Source organism: Athene cunicularia, assembly GCF_003259725.1.
Source record: "Athene cunicularia isolate RWA chromosome 19 unlocalized genomic scaffold, athCun1 chr19_part1, whole genome shotgun sequence".
Taxonomy (NCBI): domain Eukaryota; kingdom Metazoa; phylum Chordata; class Aves; order Strigiformes; family Strigidae; genus Athene; species Athene cunicularia.
Window position 1 is genome coordinate 7,264,965 of NW_020799124.1, and position 22,871 is coordinate 7,287,835.

General features: G+C 49.6%; 1 protein-coding gene across 1 annotated transcript; it reads right to left on the minus strand.

Moving 5' to 3' along the window:
- Window positions 1-524: 524 nt before the first annotated feature.
- On the minus strand, window positions 525-4,090 carry YWHAG (tyrosine 3-monooxygenase/tryptophan 5-monooxygenase activation protein gamma). The gene has a single exon (XM_026861472.1). The coding sequence runs from the start codon at window positions 4,073-4,075 to the stop codon at window positions 3,353-3,355; it is 723 nt and encodes a 240-aa protein (XP_026717273.1). The 5' UTR covers window positions 4,076-4,090; the 3' UTR covers window positions 525-3,352.
- Between the last annotated feature and the right edge of the window lie 18,781 nt (window positions 4,091-22,871).

Consider the following 22,871-nt stretch of genomic DNA (forward strand, 5'->3'; position numbering starts at 1 on the left):
CCCCCTCACCTCGGGGCTTGGGAGCTAGGGCAGGCAGTGGAGGCTGGGAGTAAACAGCCTTGGCTTTGCTCTTCTGGGGCCTTCTCCCTTCCACCAGCTCCTGTCATGTGGGTGAATAGTTCACCAGGCTCCTGGCCCTCCCGGGCGCGGGGAGCTGTGGGGCTGGGCCCTGGGTGCTCCCTGGGATTAGCGGGGGGGGTGGGGGGTGCCTCCCCACCTGCCTCCCTCCCTCCCCCGTGTTTTTTCCGCTCGAAGCCGCGCACAGTGACTCACGCTGTAAAAATACTCCCCTCCCTTGGAAACCATAAACCGAAACCGTGCCTTGACTCACGCGCCCTGCGAGGGACCCCGGGGGGGGCGCGGGACAGACACCCCCGGGGAAGGGGCTGGGAACAACCCCCAGTGATGGCAAAGAGGGGCCAGGGGCTCCCCGTGCACCCCTGCACAGGGTGGGGCACCCCCGGGCTGCACCCCCATCCCACGGACCCCCCCCAGAAACTCGAGACAGGCGATAACAATTAAGCAGCACTGACGTCAGATCTGTAAGTTTATTTGCTCAATGTACGACGGCTACATAATGACTCACATTCATGATATTCCATCACTGAGGAAAAACTGCTAAGAATGGTCCGTGTGTGAAATAATTCCTTACAGAAACACGGAGTTGGAAAAATAATCACTGATTAGACCTTAAAAATAGTTCACTGCATAACATGACAAAAAGCACAAACAAAGGCTCATTCAAAGAACACAGTCATTGTTCTCCTACACTGTAATAGTTATAATTTCACCATGACGAACACCAGACATTAAGATTAAGCTAACACTGGTGTTTTCTTTTGCTTTTTTTTCCTTTTTAAAAACAAAATCATATATAATTGCATGTCACTATAGCAACATCCATAACAGATCAGTTTGTTACGATCACTATTTGGTAGAGCAAACTTTACCCCCAAAAGAAAAAAATAAATTAAAAAACTTTAAAAAATTTTTGAAGACTATTTTGTCATAGGAATACATAACATCTACAGTATAAGTTAATAAATTTCAAGCTACTGTATAGAAATACGACACTAGCATGCACAATATTGTATCAATAGAGTAATGGAGCAGTAATCATTTCACTGGAGAGACAGTATCATAGGCAAGTGCATCTCTTAAAAAACGAAAGAAACCATTCAAGCTGCTTAAAAATCAAGTCCCTGACCCCCACTCTGTTTTTAGCCCTCTTGTGCCATCTCTCCTGCATAAGTTTCCTAAAGCAGCCAGAGCAAAAGCCAAAGGAAAAAAAAAAAAAAGATAGTTTTTGTAATTCCAGTAAATCACTTCCAAATTATACAGCTGGGACAACACTGCTCACGGGACACAAAGGTCAATCAAAGGAAGGTAAGAAGCCTAAAGCGATTTTCCAGTCCACGGCACGTACCGGCACCACGAGCATCTCGCCACGGGATGCTGCACACCGTGCACCCGGCGGACGCGCTTCCTCGCTCGCCGCGAGCGAGGCTGGGCAAGACTCTGTGTGCGAAGGCATCCTGGTCAAAAAAAAAAAAAAGCTTTGCCAGCATCACCGGGGCAGTATCTGGAGGCCAAGCACTGGCCTCGGCTCTGCTCATTCCCCGAGGAGTTGGGGTAGCGGCTTCGTTTGACAGCGGGGAGGGGGCTGGAGCGACATCTCCCCGTGCGACCCGACAGCAGGAGTGGCTGTACCGTGTGTGCAACACCACGACACGCTGTTTGTTTGCGGACTGACTCTCGGAAGGGACAATGAAAGCCTGTTTCCTAAAAGTAAAAATAAAATGCACGAGTGCGATTTTTCCTTACTACGCAGCTTTAGGTGAAAAGCTACGTGGCACAGCACTCCGCAAGCCAGAGAACAGCAGTGAACTTCCAACAACGATGTAAAAAGAAAAATTAAAAATAAATTTACTCAAAATGGGGTAAATACTACCTGCTAAGCAACTCAGATGCCCCGTCTCCCACCCCAGCCAGATCAGACAAACTCAGAAAAGGTTTTGCTAAGAAGAGAACTAAGTTCCTGGGCTCCTGATGGTTGATAGAAATGTCTATGATTGTAGCTCTTCCCTTGAGGATTTCTCTACCAAATTAGTTTCTAAGCTCCTGAAGTTCACTCATTACACCACAAGCTTCCCCAGGAGAAAGGAAAACGCACCTGGCTTCCCTGGTGACAAACAAGGGCGCCCGGGTGCTGGAGATCTGCTGACAAACCTCATGGTACAGTGGGAGAAAGTCAGGCAGAGTGAAATGGCAGTGCAATCCCTGAGGAAGCAGCTGTGGCACCTTAAATCAGGATGGTCTTTTGAAATACCAAACACAGTACATGACATACAGACCTGAATGCTCTTTTTTAATTTTTTTTTTTATTTATTTTTTATTTAAGTGGCATTTTAAGTTTAAACACTTCCCCCTTGTCTAATTAAGTTCTTAAACCTTTTGCTGTGGACTTAAAATAGTTGAAACAGCCGCTAGCCAAGCACCTGTTAAGCTGTTGACCAAAAAACTAGAGCAGCTTTGATGTTCCTTGGGCGGGCGGTCTTCTTGCCTTGGGTGACACAGAATAGCTAAAGCCAGTCCACAGGCGAGGACTGATTGGAAGGCAAGCCAAAAGAACTAGCAAAAGAAAAAACAGACAATAAAGGCTTGAATGTCATATGGCTGTAATGTAGAAATACTGTAAACTGCAATTTAGTGTTAATACTGTAAGCTACCCTAATAAATATCTGAACAAAAGGGAAAAAAAAAGAAAGATCAGATGGCCTAAATCCTGGGGCTTTGCAAGCCTCAAATTCTTTAGTTTTATTTTTTTTAATTCCTTCTCAATTTGGGGATTTTGAGCTATGCCCTGCCAGGCAGAGCGCTGCGGAGAGACGCCCCGCGACGTGGTACGGACACACGGCACTTGGACTGAAGAAACAAACGCATGAAGCCTTACTGGAACCACAGAACTCCCTTTTTTTTTTTTTTTTTTTTTTTTGCGTTGCTTTCCTTAAAAACGAGGGCCATTCCATCCACGCAAATTCATCTTAAAACCTTTTTATTTCTAGCGATAAAGTTAAATTAAAGACAGCTCCACTTGTATTAATAATCTACAGAACAGTCCATATGCCAGTGAGGCTGCTATTCCATACCAGCACAGCCAGCCTGACTTCCACTAGTGGTGTTTTGGCAAAAATGTCAACGAGGCAATCAAAGACAGGTTGTGGGGGGGCCTCCCTGGGAAGGTGTCCCCTCCCTTTCCCTCCCCCACCCCTGACCCCCCCCCACTCGTGGGAAAAAAATAAAGACTGCAGTAGTTAGCATCAGCGTGCGGCTGCCAGTCCATCGGGGGGGTCTAGTTGTTGCCTTCTCCACCGTCGTCATCTTGCTGATCACTCGTCCAGAGCGTTAGGTTGTCACGGAGGAGCTGCATGATGAGCGTTGAGTCCTTGTAGGAGTCCTCGTTGAGGGTGTCCAGCTCGGCAATGGCGTCATCGAAGGCCGTCTTGGCCAGGTGGCAGGCCTGCTCCGGCGCGTTCTGGATCTCGTAGTAGAAAACCGAGTAGTTAAGTGCCAGACCGAGCCGGATGGGGTGGGTCGGCTGCATGTGCTCCTTGCTGATCTCATGGGCTTCGCTATAGGCTTTCTCCGAAGACTCCACCACGGTTGCCCTCTTCTCGCCAGTGGCCACTTCGGCCAGGTAGCGGTAATAGTCCCCTTTCATCTTCAGGTAGAAGACTTTGCTCTCGTACTGCGTCTCGCTGCAGTTCTTGATCAGGTAGTTGTCCAGCAGGCTCAGCACATCCTGGCACACCGCTTCCAACTCCTTCTCGATCTTCTCGCGGTAGGCTCGGACCATTTCTATCTTCTTCTCGTTTCCATCGGCAGAGGTCTTCTGCTCAATGCTGCTAATTACTCGCCAAGAGGAGCGCCGTGCCCCCACCACATTTTTGTAGGCGACGGACAACAGGTTCCTCTCTTCGTTGGACAGAGGCTCATTCAGCTCCGTCACCTGTATTGAGAGAGGGAGAGAGAAGAGAGACACTTGGATTAAGCCCCAGTCACTTGATGTTCCCATCACACCTTCGGGTGTTCCCGTGCATCTCTAGCGAGAGGCAGGAGATGGCAGCTGGCTTGGAAAATCCTGCTCTGTCCTCCAGCATCTGCTCCCATCCCAGAGGGAGCTAGCTGGGAAATCACGCCGTGGTCCAGTCCCCCAGCAAAAGGGACAGGTTGGGTTTTATTCGAGGTATTCTCCATCTCTTAAAAGATCAGCGTTTTCCAGGACGAGAAAAATCTTCTAGGAAAGAGATGCATTTGACCTGCAGGATGAGACTCAGACTGAGTGATGCAGGCGAGAGACAGTCAAAGCAAGAGGGTGGAGATGGTCCCAGGTTACGAGCCAGCCGCATGGATTAACAATACCACAGCTACACCGGGTGTTCATCTTTTCCGTTTCCCATAAGCACAGGGCACGCTTCAGAGATGCCTAAAGAATATGTTAGATGTTAAAATTACAGCTGCCTCAGGCATCTGTGCAGATAAGGACTTAAAAGCTCACATGGTAAGAGTGTGTTCTTCCCACACAGGATTTTCTTCATTGAGGATAACAGCGTTAATGCACAGCATCACTTCTACCTGCCTCACGCACCGTGGCAACAGAGGGATTAAGGAGACGACGGAGCACAAATCCACCTCACAAGCGGGCTGCCAAACGCCACCTGGGCCAGTTCAGTTACTTGGGAAGCATCGCACTTGATATTGCAATAATCTCATTCCAGCTCCTGTGACCCCATCGCAGGCTGAAGCCACGTGGGCAGCACCTCTGGCAAGAGCGAGGCAGCCAGACAACAGCCACACCAGCCGCCCTGCCTTCGGGGCAGCAGCAAGGGCTTGTGTCCCCCTTGCTGTGTGCCCTGTGTGTGGGTCTCTGCACCCTTGGAGCGGGTGCAGCAGCCCAGTACGCCCTGTCCGCCAGGCTGCTCCTCACAGCCGCTCTGCCAGGGTAGTTACAGTTGCCAGGTGACACCCTGAGCCGGGCTGTGGCTGCTGTCCCCGTCCCCTGGGGCACAGAGTCCCACCACAGACACCCCCTGGGTATGGCTGCATGGGCAGTGGGCCAGCAGGGCAGGACCTGTAAGTCTCCTCTTGGTGGTCACTTCTCACCAGGATTAGACAATGGTTTGGATGTGAAAGTCTTCTGCAAATACCGAGTTGTTTTCACAGGCATTTGTGAGGACAAGGTTTATCTGGGCCTCGATAATCATATCACGGCGGTGATCAGGAGGCCAAGGGCTCACACTGGAAGGTGTAGGAGGGTCCAGCCCAGGACCTTGTTTGAGTGGCCTGGAATGACTCACACTTTCTTATACCGTATTGACCTGCTCATTCCAGCAACATTCACTTCTGCTGCAGCTCTCCTTCCAGCTGTTCAGCCACAGTCTGGCTAATGTCTTCTCCCAAAACCAAGCTAGAGCTAAGCCTTAGCTTCCCACGCAGCAGGCAGAGTGCTCTGGTCTCTGATCTGGACCCTCTCCTCAAGGCAGAAGCAGCAAGCACAGCCTCCACTCTCACTTCCCGCTATTATGCGGACCCACGCTGCTCCACAAGATGCTCTGCAGCCTGGCAGAGGAACCAGCAGACAGACAGAAGAGGGTCCGACTGCACAAACCAGGCACAACTGCCTTCTGTGGCAAGAGTGAAAGACGGCTGAGGGACTTGGGAAATGGGTGTCACCTTAAAGAGGGCAAAATCTCCTGGGACTATCAGCAGCCGCCACCGATATGGGACAAGGTGCACGGGGCAGCACCCCAGGGCAGATCCCGGGTTCCAGGGCCCAAGGTAAGCAGGGTGCGTGATGCCTGGCCCAGCGACAGCTCCTGCTGCCAGGAGACTAACGTACATCCCTCCTCTCCCAGCCAGGCTAACGGTGGCTGTTTAACCCCACAGCCCTGGGGTTTTGCTTCCTGCAGAGGGGCCAGCCAGAGGCTCAGCCTTGCACACAGCCCGACTGCAATACGCTAAAGTACCCCTGACAAGTCATTTATATGCTGTTTCCAGTTTGTCTTGTGCTCCAAGTTCAGGTCTCTAGTTGTCTGTATTTTCATAGGACTTAACCTTGAAATGACTCCATTCTCCCCTCTGACACCTGCACAAACATAAATTAAAGACACTGTGAGGTTAAAGCCATCTTTGAAAGATACTGGAGCACAGTGAAGGTATCCCCCCTGCCTTAGAGCTTAGGGATTTACTGGAGATATTCAAAACTTGATCAGGTTACAGAGGGTCTCGTCCTACCTAAGTTGCTTTGCTTTGAGTAAGGACTAGAAACATCCAGAAATCCCAGCCTGACTTACTCGCTTACCTTCCAGCTGCAGATGGAGAGTCCAGTGTTGACAGCTCTACAAGAGACTCGCCAGCTCCAACAGTTTTCTGTCCTGACACTGGTTGTGAAGACTGATAACAACATGAGGTCTTGCTTTTAGTGAGACGCTCTCGGAGCAGAGATACCAGTTTTAAGTGTGGACCAAGCAGGTGACTTTAAAGCTGCCCCACAGCTGAGTCTGCAGATATTTATCACTGCAGAAAGAAGTAGATTTACCTCCTCTCACCAGGAGAGTCTTGCTGGAGGACAGATTTATTAAAGCTACAGGGAGTTTCGTAGGATTAGCTTTGCCATAAACATCTTAAATTCGAAGCTATTAAGGATTACAGAAGAAAGTTGCCTGTCAAAATCCTTTCAACAAACTCGCTGACAGATGGAAGGTACACCTGTGGAGAAAGCAGATTCCTCCGGGGAGGTTGCAGGGAACCTATCAAAGCAGGAAGGGAGCCTTTTTAACCATGTAACTGATTTCTAGCAGTACCCAGGCTTCCAGCAAGGTAGAGCACTGCAGAGAAACGGCAAAGGTGTAACATGGATAGAGACAGGGACATCTCTTGGCACTAGGAGGGAAGGGAAGTGGCTGCAGTCCTGTGAGTATTGCAGTTGCAACTGAGCTGAGAGAGAAAGAAAGGAAAAACCATCTGGCACTTGCATTCCCAGCAGGAAGAAAACGCAAGATGCCCAGGACACTAGATAGCTGACAGCTGCCTTAATCGGAGAGTCACAGAAAGGGGGAAAAGACCTATCCCAGGTTAAACTGCCTTTGAGAGCTGCCTTCATCGCTGCCTCTTGAACTGCTGCCACGTCCCAGCGCTACAGCTGAGAGGCTGCTACCCGCCTGCCTGCCCCACTGAAGGCTGCGCTGTGCCCTCTGCCCTGGGGTGCCCTGCACGGGACTGCACAGGCACTGCCAGCAGTGCTGCACGGGGAATATCTCCAGCAGAGCACCATCCTGAAACCGCTGCAGTCACTTGTCGAGTGGGTGCGGGTTTGTGCCTTCACTGTAAGCCTGTGCTGGCCAACCAAACGCTGATTTTTCCTTACGTTGCAGGATACCAACACAAAGGGAGCTCAATCAAGCCAGAGGCTAAACAGCAATCTCCGATATACTTCATTTATAGCATTGCACTGAACGCCTCTGATGTAACATCAATAAGGCAATATCCCGCATCAGGCCTAGATTAGATTGCAGCGGTCACATTACAAGCCTTTTGGAGAATTTTTGCTAATGTTTGCTTCCAGCATCCAGATTAATATTAGAACAACCCTCCCCCTTAAGGGTCTTAACTCCCTTAAGGGCGGGACCCTCATACACAGACCAACCCTATAAGCATTAGGTCACCTGATGCCATTCCCAGCACTGTTAAATGGAGTTAGAGACTTCAAATATCCCAAGAAAAATCTCAGTTTGGCATTACGAGTGCTTGGTAGGAACACAAAGCCATCAGCCTCTGGCTGGAAGTCTATCTGCTCTCTGGGAAGCTCAGTCATTTTGGGGTTTTACTTCCCTTGCTGACAGCAGAGCAAAGCAGAACTTGCACCACAAATCTCAGTAACTGTTAAGCCTCGTTTCACCCTGGTGCCCCTACAGATTGGGCCGGGGAGGGGCAGGAGATGCATGCGGCTGAAATGGAGTGAAGCCTCGCATGTGGCATAAACAGCCAAGTCCACATGCTCACACAGCTGGAAGCTGGATAGTTGCAAGTCTTTTACCTATTCTGGAAAAAGAAACAAAACAGCAACAAAAAAAGACCTTTTCACCTTTCTTTCTTCCCCCCAAACAAGCCCAGCCTGCAAGGCCAGCCACGAGACTGGCTCTTTACTGACGCCGAGCAGCAGACCTCAGCTGCGGCACCTCCCGTTTCCCTGCTAGTCTGCAGGCAATGGTCTTGCGAGAGCTTCCCCCGTGCCCTGTCAGAGGTGACACACGTGCCAGGAGCCAGACCCTTCCAACACTGCAGGCAGCCCTGTGCTCAGCAGAAGGGCGGAAGCAGAGAAGACACCTCCTAGCCTGGGAGCGCAGGTCTACACCAGGCTTGGCATGGATCAATCTAGGCTTTGGCTTGGACGCGTCGCCAAGCTTGAGGACACTGCCAAGTTCCCGTCTCACCAGTTCCTGCAGCCTTTGAGGGTGCAGTGTCTGCACCATCAAGACTCAAGCGCCCTAAAGCCACAGGGATCGTCCAACAGTTCCCGTTGGACAAAAACTACTGGAAGTTTAGGGTTTCTACTGCTTGAGAGTCCTGAGGTTTCTACAGATCAAAGCCCTTTGATTCACAACAAAGCTCCTGAGAGGCAGCACTATTTCAGAGAAGGTTCTACTGATTTCTCTACTACAGCTGTGAGCTCTGACTCAGCACCATGTCCAAAACCTGGCAGGCTCCCGGCATGCCCAAGTATCACATTGCAGCCAGGGGAAGGTTCAGCCTCATGCAGAGAAGGCAGGGAGCACACAAAACTTCACCTGCCCCTAATGTCAAGGTTCATATTCTCCAAAAGCCCAAGGGTTGGTCCGACTGCACCTTCTTTCCAGAAGCATCCTTATTAGCAGGACTTTGAGACCTACAGGGAGATCTGCTCCCAGCCAGCAGCTGGTTAGTTTGCTTACAGGGCTTATTCTGGGACTTCTCACCTTGCATCAGGAGGTCTGAAGTAACAGTTTCTGAGTACACCATGAAATAGTAATTTCTGAGGACCCTTTAGTAGCTGCAATGGAGATCCATCACAGGATTTAGTTTCACCTATTCATACTTATACACATATAGTTTATATAGTTTTAGAACTAAGTGCCCACCCATTTATGATCCTACCTAGCTCTGATGTCATGTCTTAAAGCACACAGAGTAGCAAGCTGAGCAGACCCAGAGATTCTTCCTCGGGGAATACCATCAATATTTGACGTTTAACCCACATTATAAACCTCAAGACTTTTGCTTTTCTGATTGCCTAGAAGAGATCCCGAGTCCCTGAAGACATTAGACATCTACAGAGGAGCCAAGCTTTCCTGGAGAGAGAGATACACCCTCAAACTGTCCACTGAGAACAGCTTTTGCACATCACCAGAGCTCCTCTTCCACCAGAACACACAACAGCCATCTCTTCCTCAGCACTTGTGTTTCCTTGGTTCTATCTACAGCTTCTGTACCATGCAATTAAGCATGTTATCTCTCAACAGAAACCCCTGCAACTGGCTTGTTTTCCTTCACATGCAGCTTGTTAGTCACACTGAGGTCTGGCCTGAAGGTCCCCTTTTTTTTTTTTTTTTTTTTTTTTTTTTTTTTTTTTTTTTTTAAAAGGCAAACGTGCTTTTGAAACAACATTATGGCCAGAAGTCCCACCACTGAAATTCTTACTTCATCTGAAGCCACTGGCAAGGGGAGTAAGCAGAATGCAACTCCTTCTGGCTCAAGCAGCTGATAAATGTCCATGACCACCTCCAGCCATGTCACCTCCCCCACCGTCCCCCATCTCTAACCACTGTCTCGTGGCGGGACCCCATCAGCCACCTGCAAGCACCAGCCCACCTTCAGCAGCTCGAGTGCTGTCATTCTGGAAGTGACACGCCAGAGAGACTGCCTGGTTTTTCTGTCCCCTTCTCACTCTATGTCTAGCTTCTGAAGAAATGTCTGACCTCAAGGCTGTTAAATTGCCACCACTACCTGGTGGCTTGATTACAGTCATGACTAAATATCACACGACCTAGTCAAGAACAGCTTCTCCTTGTGCGCTCCAGAGCAAGCTGTCCTGGCACTATCGCAGCAGTCGGAAAGATGCTTTTCTTGAGCACTGTCCTACTTCAACACAAAGTAGGCGTGTGTTACATTAGACCTAAATCTAAAATCTTACCAGATTTCACTGGTTTGGGTCTTTTTCCCCCCTGTACTCTAGCCTTCTCCCCCATGTCATACTTCCAAAGTGGAAGTCACGCCATAACTACTACTCTCCTTGCTGATCTCCTGTGCTGTCCCCTCTGCTCGTGTTTTATCTCAGAGTGGCCAGGAGGATTTTCAGCTGCAGGTCAAGCCCTTTCTCTCATCTCAAAGATGACCAGAAAAGCACAAGCAGGCTGCAGGCAGAAGTTAAGTTCCCCACTGCTGTCTCCTTTGACTGTTTCAGTATGAATAATCATACACTAGTTCCCATTTTTTTAAGCTGGTGGGGCTGGTTCTCACCGCAGGACAGCAGCTGAAGGCACGTGGGGTAGTTCTGCCATTATGTTTCAAATTGCTCCCACTGCATCAAGGACCAGTGTCTGCAAAGTAAGGTTGTTCGTTGCTTGTAGCATAACTGGATCTCAGGGGCAGCTTAAGCATTCTAGACACTGATGAGGATTTCTGCATGCTCCGACAGTTAACAGCAGCTTTCATCCCACTCTGCAGCCTTTTCTAAGGTGACTTTGAATCACCCAAGACAAACCCTTCAAATTGGAAAGAAGATGCGAAAATCAAGAGCTCATTTATTTCATTGGCTTCTGTAGCTTAACAACTACTTAAGCCAAGGTGAATTTCATCTCACTACACACAGGTTTGATCAGTTCTTGGAGTCTGCAGATCTCCTCCAGTTTCAGTCTCGCTCTGATGGATTTCAACTAGAGAAAAAGCAAGTGTCAACTACTTGGGTCATTCCTGCATGTAAAAGGTCATAAGGGAGCCAGGGCGAGAAAGCCAGTCACAACAGTAGAGCTCTGAGCTGTTCCTGTTCTGCATTTGGTGGCGGTTTTTCATGTACCACCCCTTATCTGCAGTGCTGCAGTCCCAGCATTTGGTCTAACGGCTCAAGTTTTTCCTGCTGCAAACACCTGGGTGTCACTGATTTGCCTCACCAGCTTCTTCTGCAGCTTTGGAGATAAGGCAAGCACAAGGGAAAACACGTCTGCCTTCTGTCCACGGCTTCCAGGCACGTTGTTAGACCTTGGAGTCTGCCACGGCGATGAGTTGACAGAGGGCAACCCAGACACGCTGCAATAACCACCTGGAAGGAACAACCCCAGTTTCCAGCAGGAGCATTGTGTATGCTCCTCAGGTGCATCAGTGTAGAGCTACAAACCATTTTGGAATTACCATTCCACAACCTTGTAGCAGGGAGCTGCTCCCATAGCTAGTATCGGCCATTGAGGAATTAAGCCCAAGTTGTTCTTGCCTTATTAACACCCTGACTCTTATTAGCCTTGTGGAAAGACAGGCTATTAATAGCCAACAAGATGAAAACCAGACGTAGGACATCTTGTTTCACTGTCTTGCTGCCACTAGCTGCCTCATACCTATTAAAAACCTCTTGGGAAAAATAATCAATCTCTGTTGGTCTAGTGCCTTCCTGCCACCAGATGGAGAAAGCAGCAAGTCGAACCACATCCATCCCAGTGTTTAAGAGGACTGTCACTCAGGGCTCATCACACCTTCTCTGGCAGATGGGATACCAGCACCTTTGCCTGATAACTACAAAGCAACAGAAGGGACACTGAGCTATTCCTTCCCCAAGACATGGCAGGCTGGCAAACATCATCTGCCCACTTTAGCATTTCTGCAAGCACCTCAGCCCAAGATCACCAACCCTGCTCCATCAGTCAACAGCCTGGGAGCTCTCCTACCTCGGATTATCCAGAATGTTCCCTGCTGATATGCCTTTTCTCCAAGCTTTCTGTAAAGTGCATGGAAGACCAATGCCACAGCACGCTGCTGCCATGGCAGCTCAGATGTGCCCCAGGACCAGGCCTAAAGTTTTAGGAGCTCAGAGTAGATCCTTGGAAAAGGAGAATGATGATAGGCTCTTCTGGGCTGCATTAAGCTTCTCCAGGCTCAAATTGAAAAGCTCCTGCAGAGTAATTGCAGCTTTTTTCTTAACAGCATTTCTGTACAAGTTTAAAGACTTCTGATTTTTTTTTTTTTTCCATTCAAGTATTCTTCTTCAGAAAAGTCCATTCACTCAAAGGCTTTTTAGCTGAAGTAGCCATCCATGGGATGAACTCTTAAGACTTGGTCAACATAAGTGAAGACTTCCCCCCCCGGTTTATGGCAAAACAAAACCAAGCTAGACAGACTTCAGGGAGTCCAGCATGTAAGCAGGGACACACTAGATAAATGAACCAAGTTTCACGTGGGGAGGGTGTTTAGTGCTGCTGGGAGCATTAGCTGCTTAAAGACTTACCTCACCGCTTCTAAGAGTACTAATCTGGCTCAGATATTAGTGCCTTCCTGCTCACCCCCAGCCCACTGCCAGGCAATAAGTACCCTGTCACCAGACCATCAAATCCTCCCTGGAGCTTCAAGTGTCAGGCCAACATGAGACGCTTGTCCTTAATCAGGAGCTACAAAAAATGACAGTGTTATGCTGTACCCAAGCCCTCTGTTCAGTTGAGCCAAGAAGAGAGAGGAGAGACAATGTGCCATGGGCAGGACACCCTGGGAAAGGTTAAGAGCAAGTTCTGGCTGCTGAGCGAGCAGGCTCCCGGGTCTGCCGGAGCAGGATGAACTGGGTGATTCTTGGCTGCCTGCACGGCTTCCTCCTGCATGGCAGAGCCCTTGCTGCCTCGGCAGCTGGCAAGCTGCTGCTCCAGCACGATGAAATGGGAGAAGCTGCAAGCATGCAAACAACTCCCTGCAGCTAGTGCGTAAGTTTTTAACTGCTTCATGTCATTACCCCAGCTTTGGGAAAGTCTGTTTGTCACACATTAAAGCAAGGTTCTGGAAATGCAAAAAAAAAAACCAAACCCAACCAACAAACCCAAACAAGATTTTTGCTCTAGGTCTTTTGGTCTGCAGAACCAGCAGTTCCTTTCAGTGTCTGAAACGTGTTTTAGCAGACTAAGCAAGAGACTTTCCAGAACACCCAGGTGGACTCCAACATGCCAGCTCCGCCATAGGTTTAATTTCCGCATCAGTGAGTGAGGTGATTATCCCTCCAGATGTACTCTATCCTCCCACCGCTTCAGGGATTTCAGGCTTGATTTTACACACCTCTAGCGAAGACAATTTTACTTAATTTCTTAAATTAACTTGCAGAACAGAAAGTCAAGTTTTTGCTCTGGCAGCATTCTGGAGCACTGCAGCCAATTTTACAAGGAGGGTCACTTTACTATTCTAGATCTGACTGTTGATCTAACTACCCTTGCCTGGCTTCAGCTGTCTCCTCCCAGCTCTCTCTTGAAGCCCAAGGGACTACTACCACAGATTTGATCTCAGTTCATCACAGGTGACAGAGCCCCTCAGGCATGACATCTTGACACCACCAAATGCAAGAAGCCAAACTCACAACTTCAAGGTAATAAAATATTCATGCCACATAACAAAGCCCAACAGCATAAACAGGCAAAGCTCCAATGCCTTCCTCAGCTGGGTGTAAATCAAAGGCTGTTAATCTTCCCCAAGTTCTCATTCACTGCTGAATACTAAGCATCATTCTTTTACAAATGCAGATCTCCTACAGCAGTTCTCGAGCATATCTGTTAGCATACAGCACAGCAACAGCTTCTCCAACTTTATGCTGCAGAGCACCATAACTGTCCGATGTGTCCATCAGCAGCCTCATTAACACTGAAGCTGAGACTTCTCACTGGTATTTTTCTAGAGCCTTGCTGAAACCATCTTAGAGAGGAATCAGAAGCATACTGGCACGCCAAGTAGCTTTGCCTGATACATAAGCAAAGATACATCCCAAGCAAGGCAACCCATCCAGTAAGACCAAGAGGGAATTTGCAAACAGTTAAGGAATGTTTCATACTTTGAGTCCCTGCAGACCTCTGCTGATCTAAGTACAGCTGCCTCAAACATTGCATAGACCAACTCAATCCTAACATCTCCTTTGTAGAAGAAAACCATTAAATACTCTACTCCCTAGCTTGAGGATCACTTTAAGGGAATCTTATGCCATCATCAGCGACATGTTCTCTAGTTACTCTCCTACTGCTATTAACTAATACACTGCCCTTGGTCACCAGATCACTAGTTTTGGGCCAAAAGCCAAGTCTGTTTAATACCTAACTGAGCATGTGCTGGGTCCCTTCTGAGATGTGACTAAATCTGAGTTAACACAGAAAAACCTGAGATTAAGGGAAATTTGTACTTAAATAGGCAGACAAAGGCTTTTGTTTTGCCAGCTACACGAAGGCACTGCTTTTGAGAGACAGTTGCATCAGTGTTTCCTGCAGCCTGAGGATTGCTGCCTCATCATTCCTGGTCTGTTTTCCAGAATTTCCCATTTCTGAGCGTTTCTGGATGCCACTGAGCAAACTGTCACCACAGCCAGGGTGAGACTCCTGTGTGAACATCAAGCTCTGCGCTCCACGAGCCCCAGCAGCTCCTGGGGCTCTGGAGAGATGTGGCAGCTCAGGCTCGCTGTCATTGTGCACGGAGAAGTGCGGAGAAGCCGGACAAAGCCACCCTGCTGCTGAGCCCCTCCCAGAGCCACGGCTAGGAATCCAACATCTTGACATCTGGACTCGAGAGAGGAGTCAGGCCTCTTATTAAAAAAAAAAAAAGAAAAAAAAGAGCAGAATGAAAGTCCTTTTGTCACCATTTTTCTTCATTTTATGATGGGAGGAGGGACTTTGCTCATTAGATCAGACAGCCAGGGGGACGCACAAGAGAAAGCTGGCTGTGACAGCACTGCCTGTGCCCAGCTGAGGAACTGATGCACCACCAAGATACACAAACCCCACAGCCAACCAGTCATGGGTCTGTACCCTTCCCCTTTCCTGCTTGCTGCAGACCCGGTGCAGATGTGTGAAGCCTCCCACAGCTGCTCAAAGCTTGCTCTGCTTTGGAGGGGGGAAGCAGAGACCAGGCAGGACCGCAGCAAGAGTAGCTATACCGCCTGTGTCCTGCACAGGAGAGCACTGCCATGCTCCCTCCCAGCCTCACTCATCTTGCAGCATCCTCCACCATCCATGTGTTCAGACAGCACTGTCCGAGCCGTGGGCCGGGTCTCCACAAAGTCATTTTGTCTCCAGGGGGAAGAAGAGTTTCCCCATCTGCAAATACCAAAAGCTGCACCAACAGGAGCACAGGCAGTGCCTGGCAGCCAAGGCAGAGCATTTTATCTAACTACCATCAGTGTGAAACCAGCCATGGCTATTTATCTGAACAGCATTCTGAAGCCAAGACAAAGGTTTCAGGGGTCAAAAGACAAACCCACTGTATCTTCACCAGTATGGCAACAAATTCACAGCTACTTCCCCTTCATTTTAGCAGCTGCTAACACGGGTTTCCAAGCCATGGGTTTCCAGCAGCGACTATTGCTTGCAGAATCGAATTGAGTAAATTAATTGCTACTGTTTTCATGAAATTTTTGCTTTCCAGACATCAGGTTGCCATTTGTTTGTGGTCATGCAAATCTAACAGGAGGAGGGGAGACTTCAGCCAAGGACAAGATAGGTTAGTTACCTTTCGTTCCAGTAAAGAACAGAACTTGCTTAAGGCATTCAGCCTTCGAGAAATAAATTATGAATGCCCGGACAGCAAAACAAAGAAGATCTAAGCTGGCTCCAAACCAGTTAGCACAAAAATACTTGTAACAGCATTAGTTTTGGAGAAAGCTATCTTGAGCTGCAGAGCACTGAAGTGTAGAGGAACACCTGGAAGTGTCAAGGGTGCATCAGGTATCCAGAGACAACCAGAGCCCTGCATCACAGCTTTGACACAGTGAAGTGGAAGATGATGATTGTATCCTATCACACTGTCAATGAATTGTCAATGGAGAAATGCTTGGGAAGTCAGGCAAATCATGTTTCACTGTGCTTTGTACTGCAGTTATTCCAGTATGCATTCACGTTTCACTGTCAGTCACAGGTCTGGAGGTAGAGCTGGGCAGAAAAGCAGAAAGCAGGTTCAGATCTGCAGAGTCGCACACACCAACCCCACTGAGGAAAGACTCCCTCACATCACACCATAGGCATTTTCCAACCCTCTCTTCCTCTGTTCCCACCTCTGAACAGCCTGGTGTCTGGCTGGGATACACCGAGCAGTTAGCTCTAGCCTGAACTAGTCCAACAGTCCTTTTTGCTCTTCCCTGCCAGACTGGTAGTGAGCTCCCAACACGCTACTCACCTCTACCAAGGGAGAGAAGCAGCACCAACGAGTCCAGCAGTGTTCTGCCTCCAAGGACATGTCAGAGCTCAGACAAAGCCACCTCCCAAGAAGCAGCTGGTTACTCTAGCATTGGCAGTTGGACAGTTGAAAGCCTGGATTGTTTATTTTTCCTAAATATGTACCCTTGCACACAACTTTCTAAGCATTCGTTTGTACAACTTCACTTGGCATGAAGCTGCTCAAAATAGAAGCTGAAGAGTTCAGTTGAAGAGTTTGTGCATTATATCCTGCCAGATGTGTCACCATCCAGAGGTTTCTCCAGATGTAAAGTCATGGCTATCATGCTCCTCTCCCAGCCCCTGCTTCATCGGCTGCATCCTGACAGATGTTTCTTCTTGTATCAAGACTCACAGCTAGCAGATCCATTCCTAACTACAGGTATGCATCAGTCAAAATGGTAAACGTCACAAGGACATCTCATCTTTTCTGATGCCTCATGGTGAGAAGATCTGTGTGCTCAATGCCTCACCCTACCCAAATCTCCAGTTCCACAACACCCAGACAGGCCGGTTGGCATGTGCTCACTTATGTTGTCCCAGAGCATTTACTGAACCCAGGGGAACACAAATTCTTCAGAGATTTCAGACAGATGACTGTATCCAAGGTTATGTGACTGCTCACCAGTACAACGATACCAGAGGCTCCTCACCACACAAGCTGACAAAGCTCCCACACCACATGCGTTTTGTCCTTGCAGAGTCCTTTCATCAGCACAACATAAACCCACCCTGAACGGCATGAACCATCCCATCCCAGCATTGCAGCAGGGGACAGAAGAGCAGCTCACTGGTACAGCTGGAGTCCCTCCATCTATGCACCATCCTGCACACACTGACATCTGTCTCCATCTCAGTCCTAACTGTGCTTCTTCCAAGCATGTGACACCTCAGTATGGAGTGGTGCAGTGAAGTATCAGCCTCTGAAAATCCTCATACTTATGATTGTGAAGGGGCTTGGGGTCACCCACCAGGCTGTGAACAAAACCCTGGTCCAGCCCAGGCCTTCACATGGCCTACTGGAGACCATCAGGTTGCTCTTACTCCACCTCCCTGATTTTAAACTCTGCAAGGCTGAGACTTACTCCTTCCCAGAAAGCCAAGCTGATCATGCTCCTGACCACCTCTAATGCTGCTGGCCCAGACACTAGAATGAAAACAGCTTAAAATGAAGTGGTCCAGTAATACACAGTGAAGAAGAGATGGGACTGAGGAAAAAAAAATATGATGGGGTTCCTCAAATTAAGTAAAATCTTCCTTCTACAAGCAACAGGTGAGAAAGAAGCATGTTCCTCATCTCCCTGATCATAATCCGGAGAACAGAGATCGTAATACAGATCCCAGGTAGCGCGAGCTATCACCGAGTAGGAGGAAGCAGAGGAGGCAGAGGGATACAACACAATTATCTGGATAGCCTTCACTCCTCTTGCAAGCACCATCGAGCACACTCATGAGAACGGCTAAGAGGATGCCAAATGACATCATCTAGTTCAGATAAGACAAGCCAAGAACAGAGCACATATGCTCCAGAGGTGCAGGAGTTTTCAATTCAGAAAAGGCTTTCGTAGCTGAAGTTCTGTGGTCGCCCTTAAATTGCTGTTCCTATAGCTTCTACATCACCGATGTGCCAAGAGTCTATCCCACAGAGCAATCTTGGGATGAGCTGGTGAACAAAGCTGGGGCAGATAGGACTTGTCCGTATAGATTATGAAGATTATTTGGTGTTCCAATTAAAAAAAAAAAAGTCTCCCATGAGCCAGACATCTTTAACCACAAGCAGCAGCACAAGAAAGAAGGGAAAAAAAATCAAGACAAATCCTACCAACCTTTTTGGAATTTCAGGGCTAGCCACCACCCAAAAGATCTACTGGCTAAGCCCAAAACATCTAAGGGCTTTTGGAGAGCCCTTGCCCAAGAGCTTTGCTGTTTCCATGTACTCCAGATATCTGCAGAGAATTCAACAGCTATATTCCCCATCACAGTCTCAATATCACTATCATTTAGTTCAAAAAGAGCTACTTCTAATCAAATCCACACATGGATGTAAAACTTGGCCAACTGAGAGAAACCCAGCATGGTCTTCACAAATCAGTGGCTTTTCCTAAAGCTCCCAGATAAAGACTTACCAGGAGCTTAAAGGGGAATTTCTAAGAGCTTTAGCTGCTAAAGACTCACCAGTTAATATAGTTAATGTGTGCAGTGCCCACTGTACTCACGTACAGGGCATGTCAGCTGTCCATGGCTTAAGTGCAGATGTGCGACAGCCTACTGCTACGAGGTCCTGAGGCTGAATGACGCAGAGACAGCCCACACCGTGAACCATTACAAAGTCGGAAGGATGGGAGGATGGCAGCTCCTGACAGCAGGCATCCTGCCCTGACCTCACGGACCTCCAGGAAGAAAGCCCTGCTCCCTTGCTCGTGAGTCACACTGTCTCAGACCCCCCCCTACCCCCCCCAATCACTCAGGTCTGAGCAAGCCCTCGCTGCTAAAGGGCAAAAAGACTGCTCCTCTGTGTGTCAGGGCAGGTCGGGGAGCACACAGCCGTGCAGTCCCATGATGCAGTGGAGTGGTCCAGGAGGCACATCCAGGCTGAGCAGCATTCAAGACGCCTGCACAAGGGGCAGCAGCAAGAGCATCGATGCAGTCATTAGATGCCAACATACCCTCTCCACCTCGGCACTGGAAATGGTTTCTCCAAAGCCTTCCCCAGCCCCCCTGGGAAGTGCTACTACAGCAGCTCGCACTCCTTGCTCCCTTCCTACCATCACAGATGGCCAGCCCAGCACTCCTCCTGGAGAAGCCTTTCCACCTCACCCTTTTGTCTCATCTACACAGCAAAGCAGAAAGCAGCTAATCATCCCTGCTCCCTTCCCCCGGGACTCTCCAGAGAGGAGGAATTCCTGTTACTCCCCGCTTTCCGAGGGCAAGCCTGCTATCTGCATGAAGCCCTGCACTAACCCGGTCACTGGACATGGAGGAAGATACCCTGCCAGGCCGGTGAGCCACAGGGCAGAAGCCCACACACCCTGTGCCAGGGAAGGCCTGCAGCACCCCACGCTTGCTCTCCTCCTCCACCAACAATGGCCATTTACTGCACCAAGAACCAGTTGTGTCTAAAGCTTGGGCAGCAGCCATCTGCTTTTCACCAACGTTCACCCTTCCACCCCTGCCCCCACCCCTGCTGATGGCCCTCACATGGCACAGCAGAGGTTGGGTCCCCAAAGTCAATTAGCCGCTGTTCCCCTCACTGGGGACCTTCAGGTGAGCTCAAGGACTCTGCCATATGGTCCTGTACCTACATGATACGTAATAATCCTCCTCCCAACCTTTTTAGGCAACTTATTTCCTGTAAAAGTTAGAGCAATCATCCTGCTTGTTCACCTGCTCATCCCCCCAACCCTAAAGGTCTGTGGCAAGGCACGTGCTCTGCTCCCCAGGCAGCCCCTGCTGGGGGCTTGGCAGGGCCCCTCCTCCAAAAAGCCTCCAGCAGCATTGCTGCTCCCCAGCTAATGGGTATCGATCCACAGCCCTGGCCTGGGTCAGCCGGTAAACTCTTTGGGGAGCTGAACCAGACAAAAATGCAGCTTGCTCCAACCACAGGCACCGCAGGCAGCAAAACCCCAGCGAGCTCGGAGGGAAAGTGCTGGTGCTGCTTGGGCACAGTGTCAGTTGGGGTGGCAAGGCCAAGGCCAATGCCTGCCCACCCACCAGTGGGCACAGCCATCACCTCGGGGACCAGCAGGGAGCTTTCCTACTCTCCAACACATTATAGGGCTGACTATAGGTACCCCAAGACAGGGCTGAGGTGACAAGAAGCATGACCAAGGTCATGCAGCCATACCCTGGACTGATAGGCCCATCCCTGCACTTTTCCTGGGGGCAACATCACCTTCTGCTCCCTCCAGTAAGTGAGGGGACCCTCTGCTGTGTTTTAGTGAGACTCCCCAGTAAACCTGGCACATTCAGGGCCTGAAGGAGCAATCCTGCTCTTGCAGTGGCAACACGACTGCACGTAGCAATTAGGGGCACTGGCAGCTGGCACTTGCAGCAAGGAAAGAGCTAGAACTCATTATATATATAATATAATTTGGAATAAACTGTTGTGATCCAGTCCAGCACTGTGGCAAGCAGCACCGGGTGAATCAGCAGACAGTAAGAGCCCCAGTACACCATTTTCATGTTAAACCATGAGAATAACCATTCAGCACAGGCTCCCGAGCAGGCAGGGCTGAGGCTTGCTGAACAACAGGCCCCGCTGCCACATCACCACCTGCGAGACGACCACCGAAACGCAACAGTGAGATCAAGCTGCAGGAAAATGAATCTCTTTCATGCACATCATTAACCTGCCAGGCTTTCAAGGAAAGCTGTCTGGCATTTCTCAGCATGGTGTTAAGGAAGCAAGTGGAAGGACAGCTTTAGAGGGCAGGAGAGAAAACGGTGACAACCACAGGAATGCTTCTGCATCACCTTAGCTAGACGCAGCCTGCATGCTCTCTGCTACCACCTGGGTGCATTGCAGCTTGGACCATGGCATATGACATCACTAGGCGTTGCTACGGAAATGAGTGCGAGGTCATCAGCCCCCTGCACAACCTGAGCTGGGGGATGGGTGGCACACAGGTTGGTGACAGGGATAACCGAGCGTGACATGCCCATCACCGCCAGACCGACTGTGCCAGAGTTTGGGCAGCATTGTGCAGAAATGAAGAACAAAGCTCTGCCTTTTGTTTGCTGTCTCGGGAGGTGTCAGCACTCCCGCTGTGAATCATTTTCTTACGGCCAAACTACACGGCAACTGATAAGCAGCATTAGCCCGGGTTACTGTTTCACCAGGGCCAGTAAGGACTAAAAGGAAAAAAAACATATATATAATCTCTAACAACGCCTTTGGTTTAAACATCGAGCCTGGGTAAGCAGTCTAGGGAAATTCGCCCAGTAGGAATACTGCAACACGGCTGTGTGTCCCCAGCATATCCCTGTTGGCTTTGTCGTAGCGGCTGTATTATCCGTAGGAAATGAGCTGTAGGATCTGCTCACACAGCAGGCTTCGCTTTAAAATGAATAGATGCCGTTATCAGAAAATGGTATAAAACCCATAGTGCAGCAGAGGAATAGCCCGGTTGGTTTAATATGATAATATCTTGTTCTGATTATCCATATTTCATTTCTTGATAAGACATCTCCTCCCTCCCCGTTCTTGGGCTGTGACAGTTTTGTCTGTTTGATAAATGCAAGGTTATTGACAAAATGGTGCAATATGGGCAAACAGAGCTGCACCCACGGCAGACTGCGACATTCCTAGATCAGCATTCACTTTTCACCAGCCAGGGAGGACACCCCAGCTCCTCGCAAAGGTTCAGACCTGACTAAGAAGACAAACATAAAGAACAGTTTTCCCCTTTAAAGCACCCCCTCCCTCCCTCCACCCAGTCTAGCCTCTCTGCAATATGACAAATGCAGAATCTTCTGGAATGACTTGATCCTGCCTCCCACGATTGCTTTGTTTGCAAGATCAGATCAGAGATATGGTTTTTTTTCCCTTCTTATATTGTCAAAATGTCAGTATTGAAGGGGAGCGTTCAGTGTCACAAATCAGATCAGCCTGCTATATGCAGAGTCTTTATTTTAAGAGCGTGAAATGAATACAACATGACTCAATTCATAAATCTCCAACCAAGTGCAGTAAAAATAAGAGCTTTGGCAGCGAAAGGGCTCTCGATCTTTGGGGTCACGAGCACACACCAGCCTCGCCGACCGCACGCGAGAAAGGATGCACGGGAGCAATGGGGGGATATTTTGGCAGCGGGGAGAGGTGTGCATGCAAACACACACTTCCCCCTCTCCGCAGGGTTCCCCATAGCTTCACCCCCCAGGGCTTGGCAGTCCCCTGAGCCAGCGTGACCACCCAGGGCTGGCTCCTCTGCCCCCCGCAATAGGGTAAGGTGGGGAGCAGCGGTGGAGACGGGGGCACAGCAGAGGATGCGTGGGGCAGGCAGGCGGGCCTGGTGTGGGGGGACAGAAGGGATGGGGCAGGAAGGCAATGCAGGGGGCAGGGTGGGGTCTCTAGGGCAGGGGAGAGGGTGTGTAGGGCAGAGTCGGGGGCAGCAGAATATGGGATAGGATGCGTGGGGTCAGCAAGGGAGGGGAGGCGATGCGTGGGGACTCTAGGGCAGGGGAGACGGTGCGTGGGGGACTCTAGTGCAGGGGAGGGGATGCGTGGGACTGGGTGGGGGCTCAGGGCAGGGGAGAGGATGCGTGGGGGGCTAGAGGCAGGGGATGGGGGTCGGGAGAAAACAGGGTGTCCCTGGGTGAGGAAAGTCAAAGGGAGCGGGACCCAGCGGGAAGTGCCGGAGGCAGCAGAGGGACCGGAGCCACACGGAGGGACGGCGTGGGGACGGTAAGGGC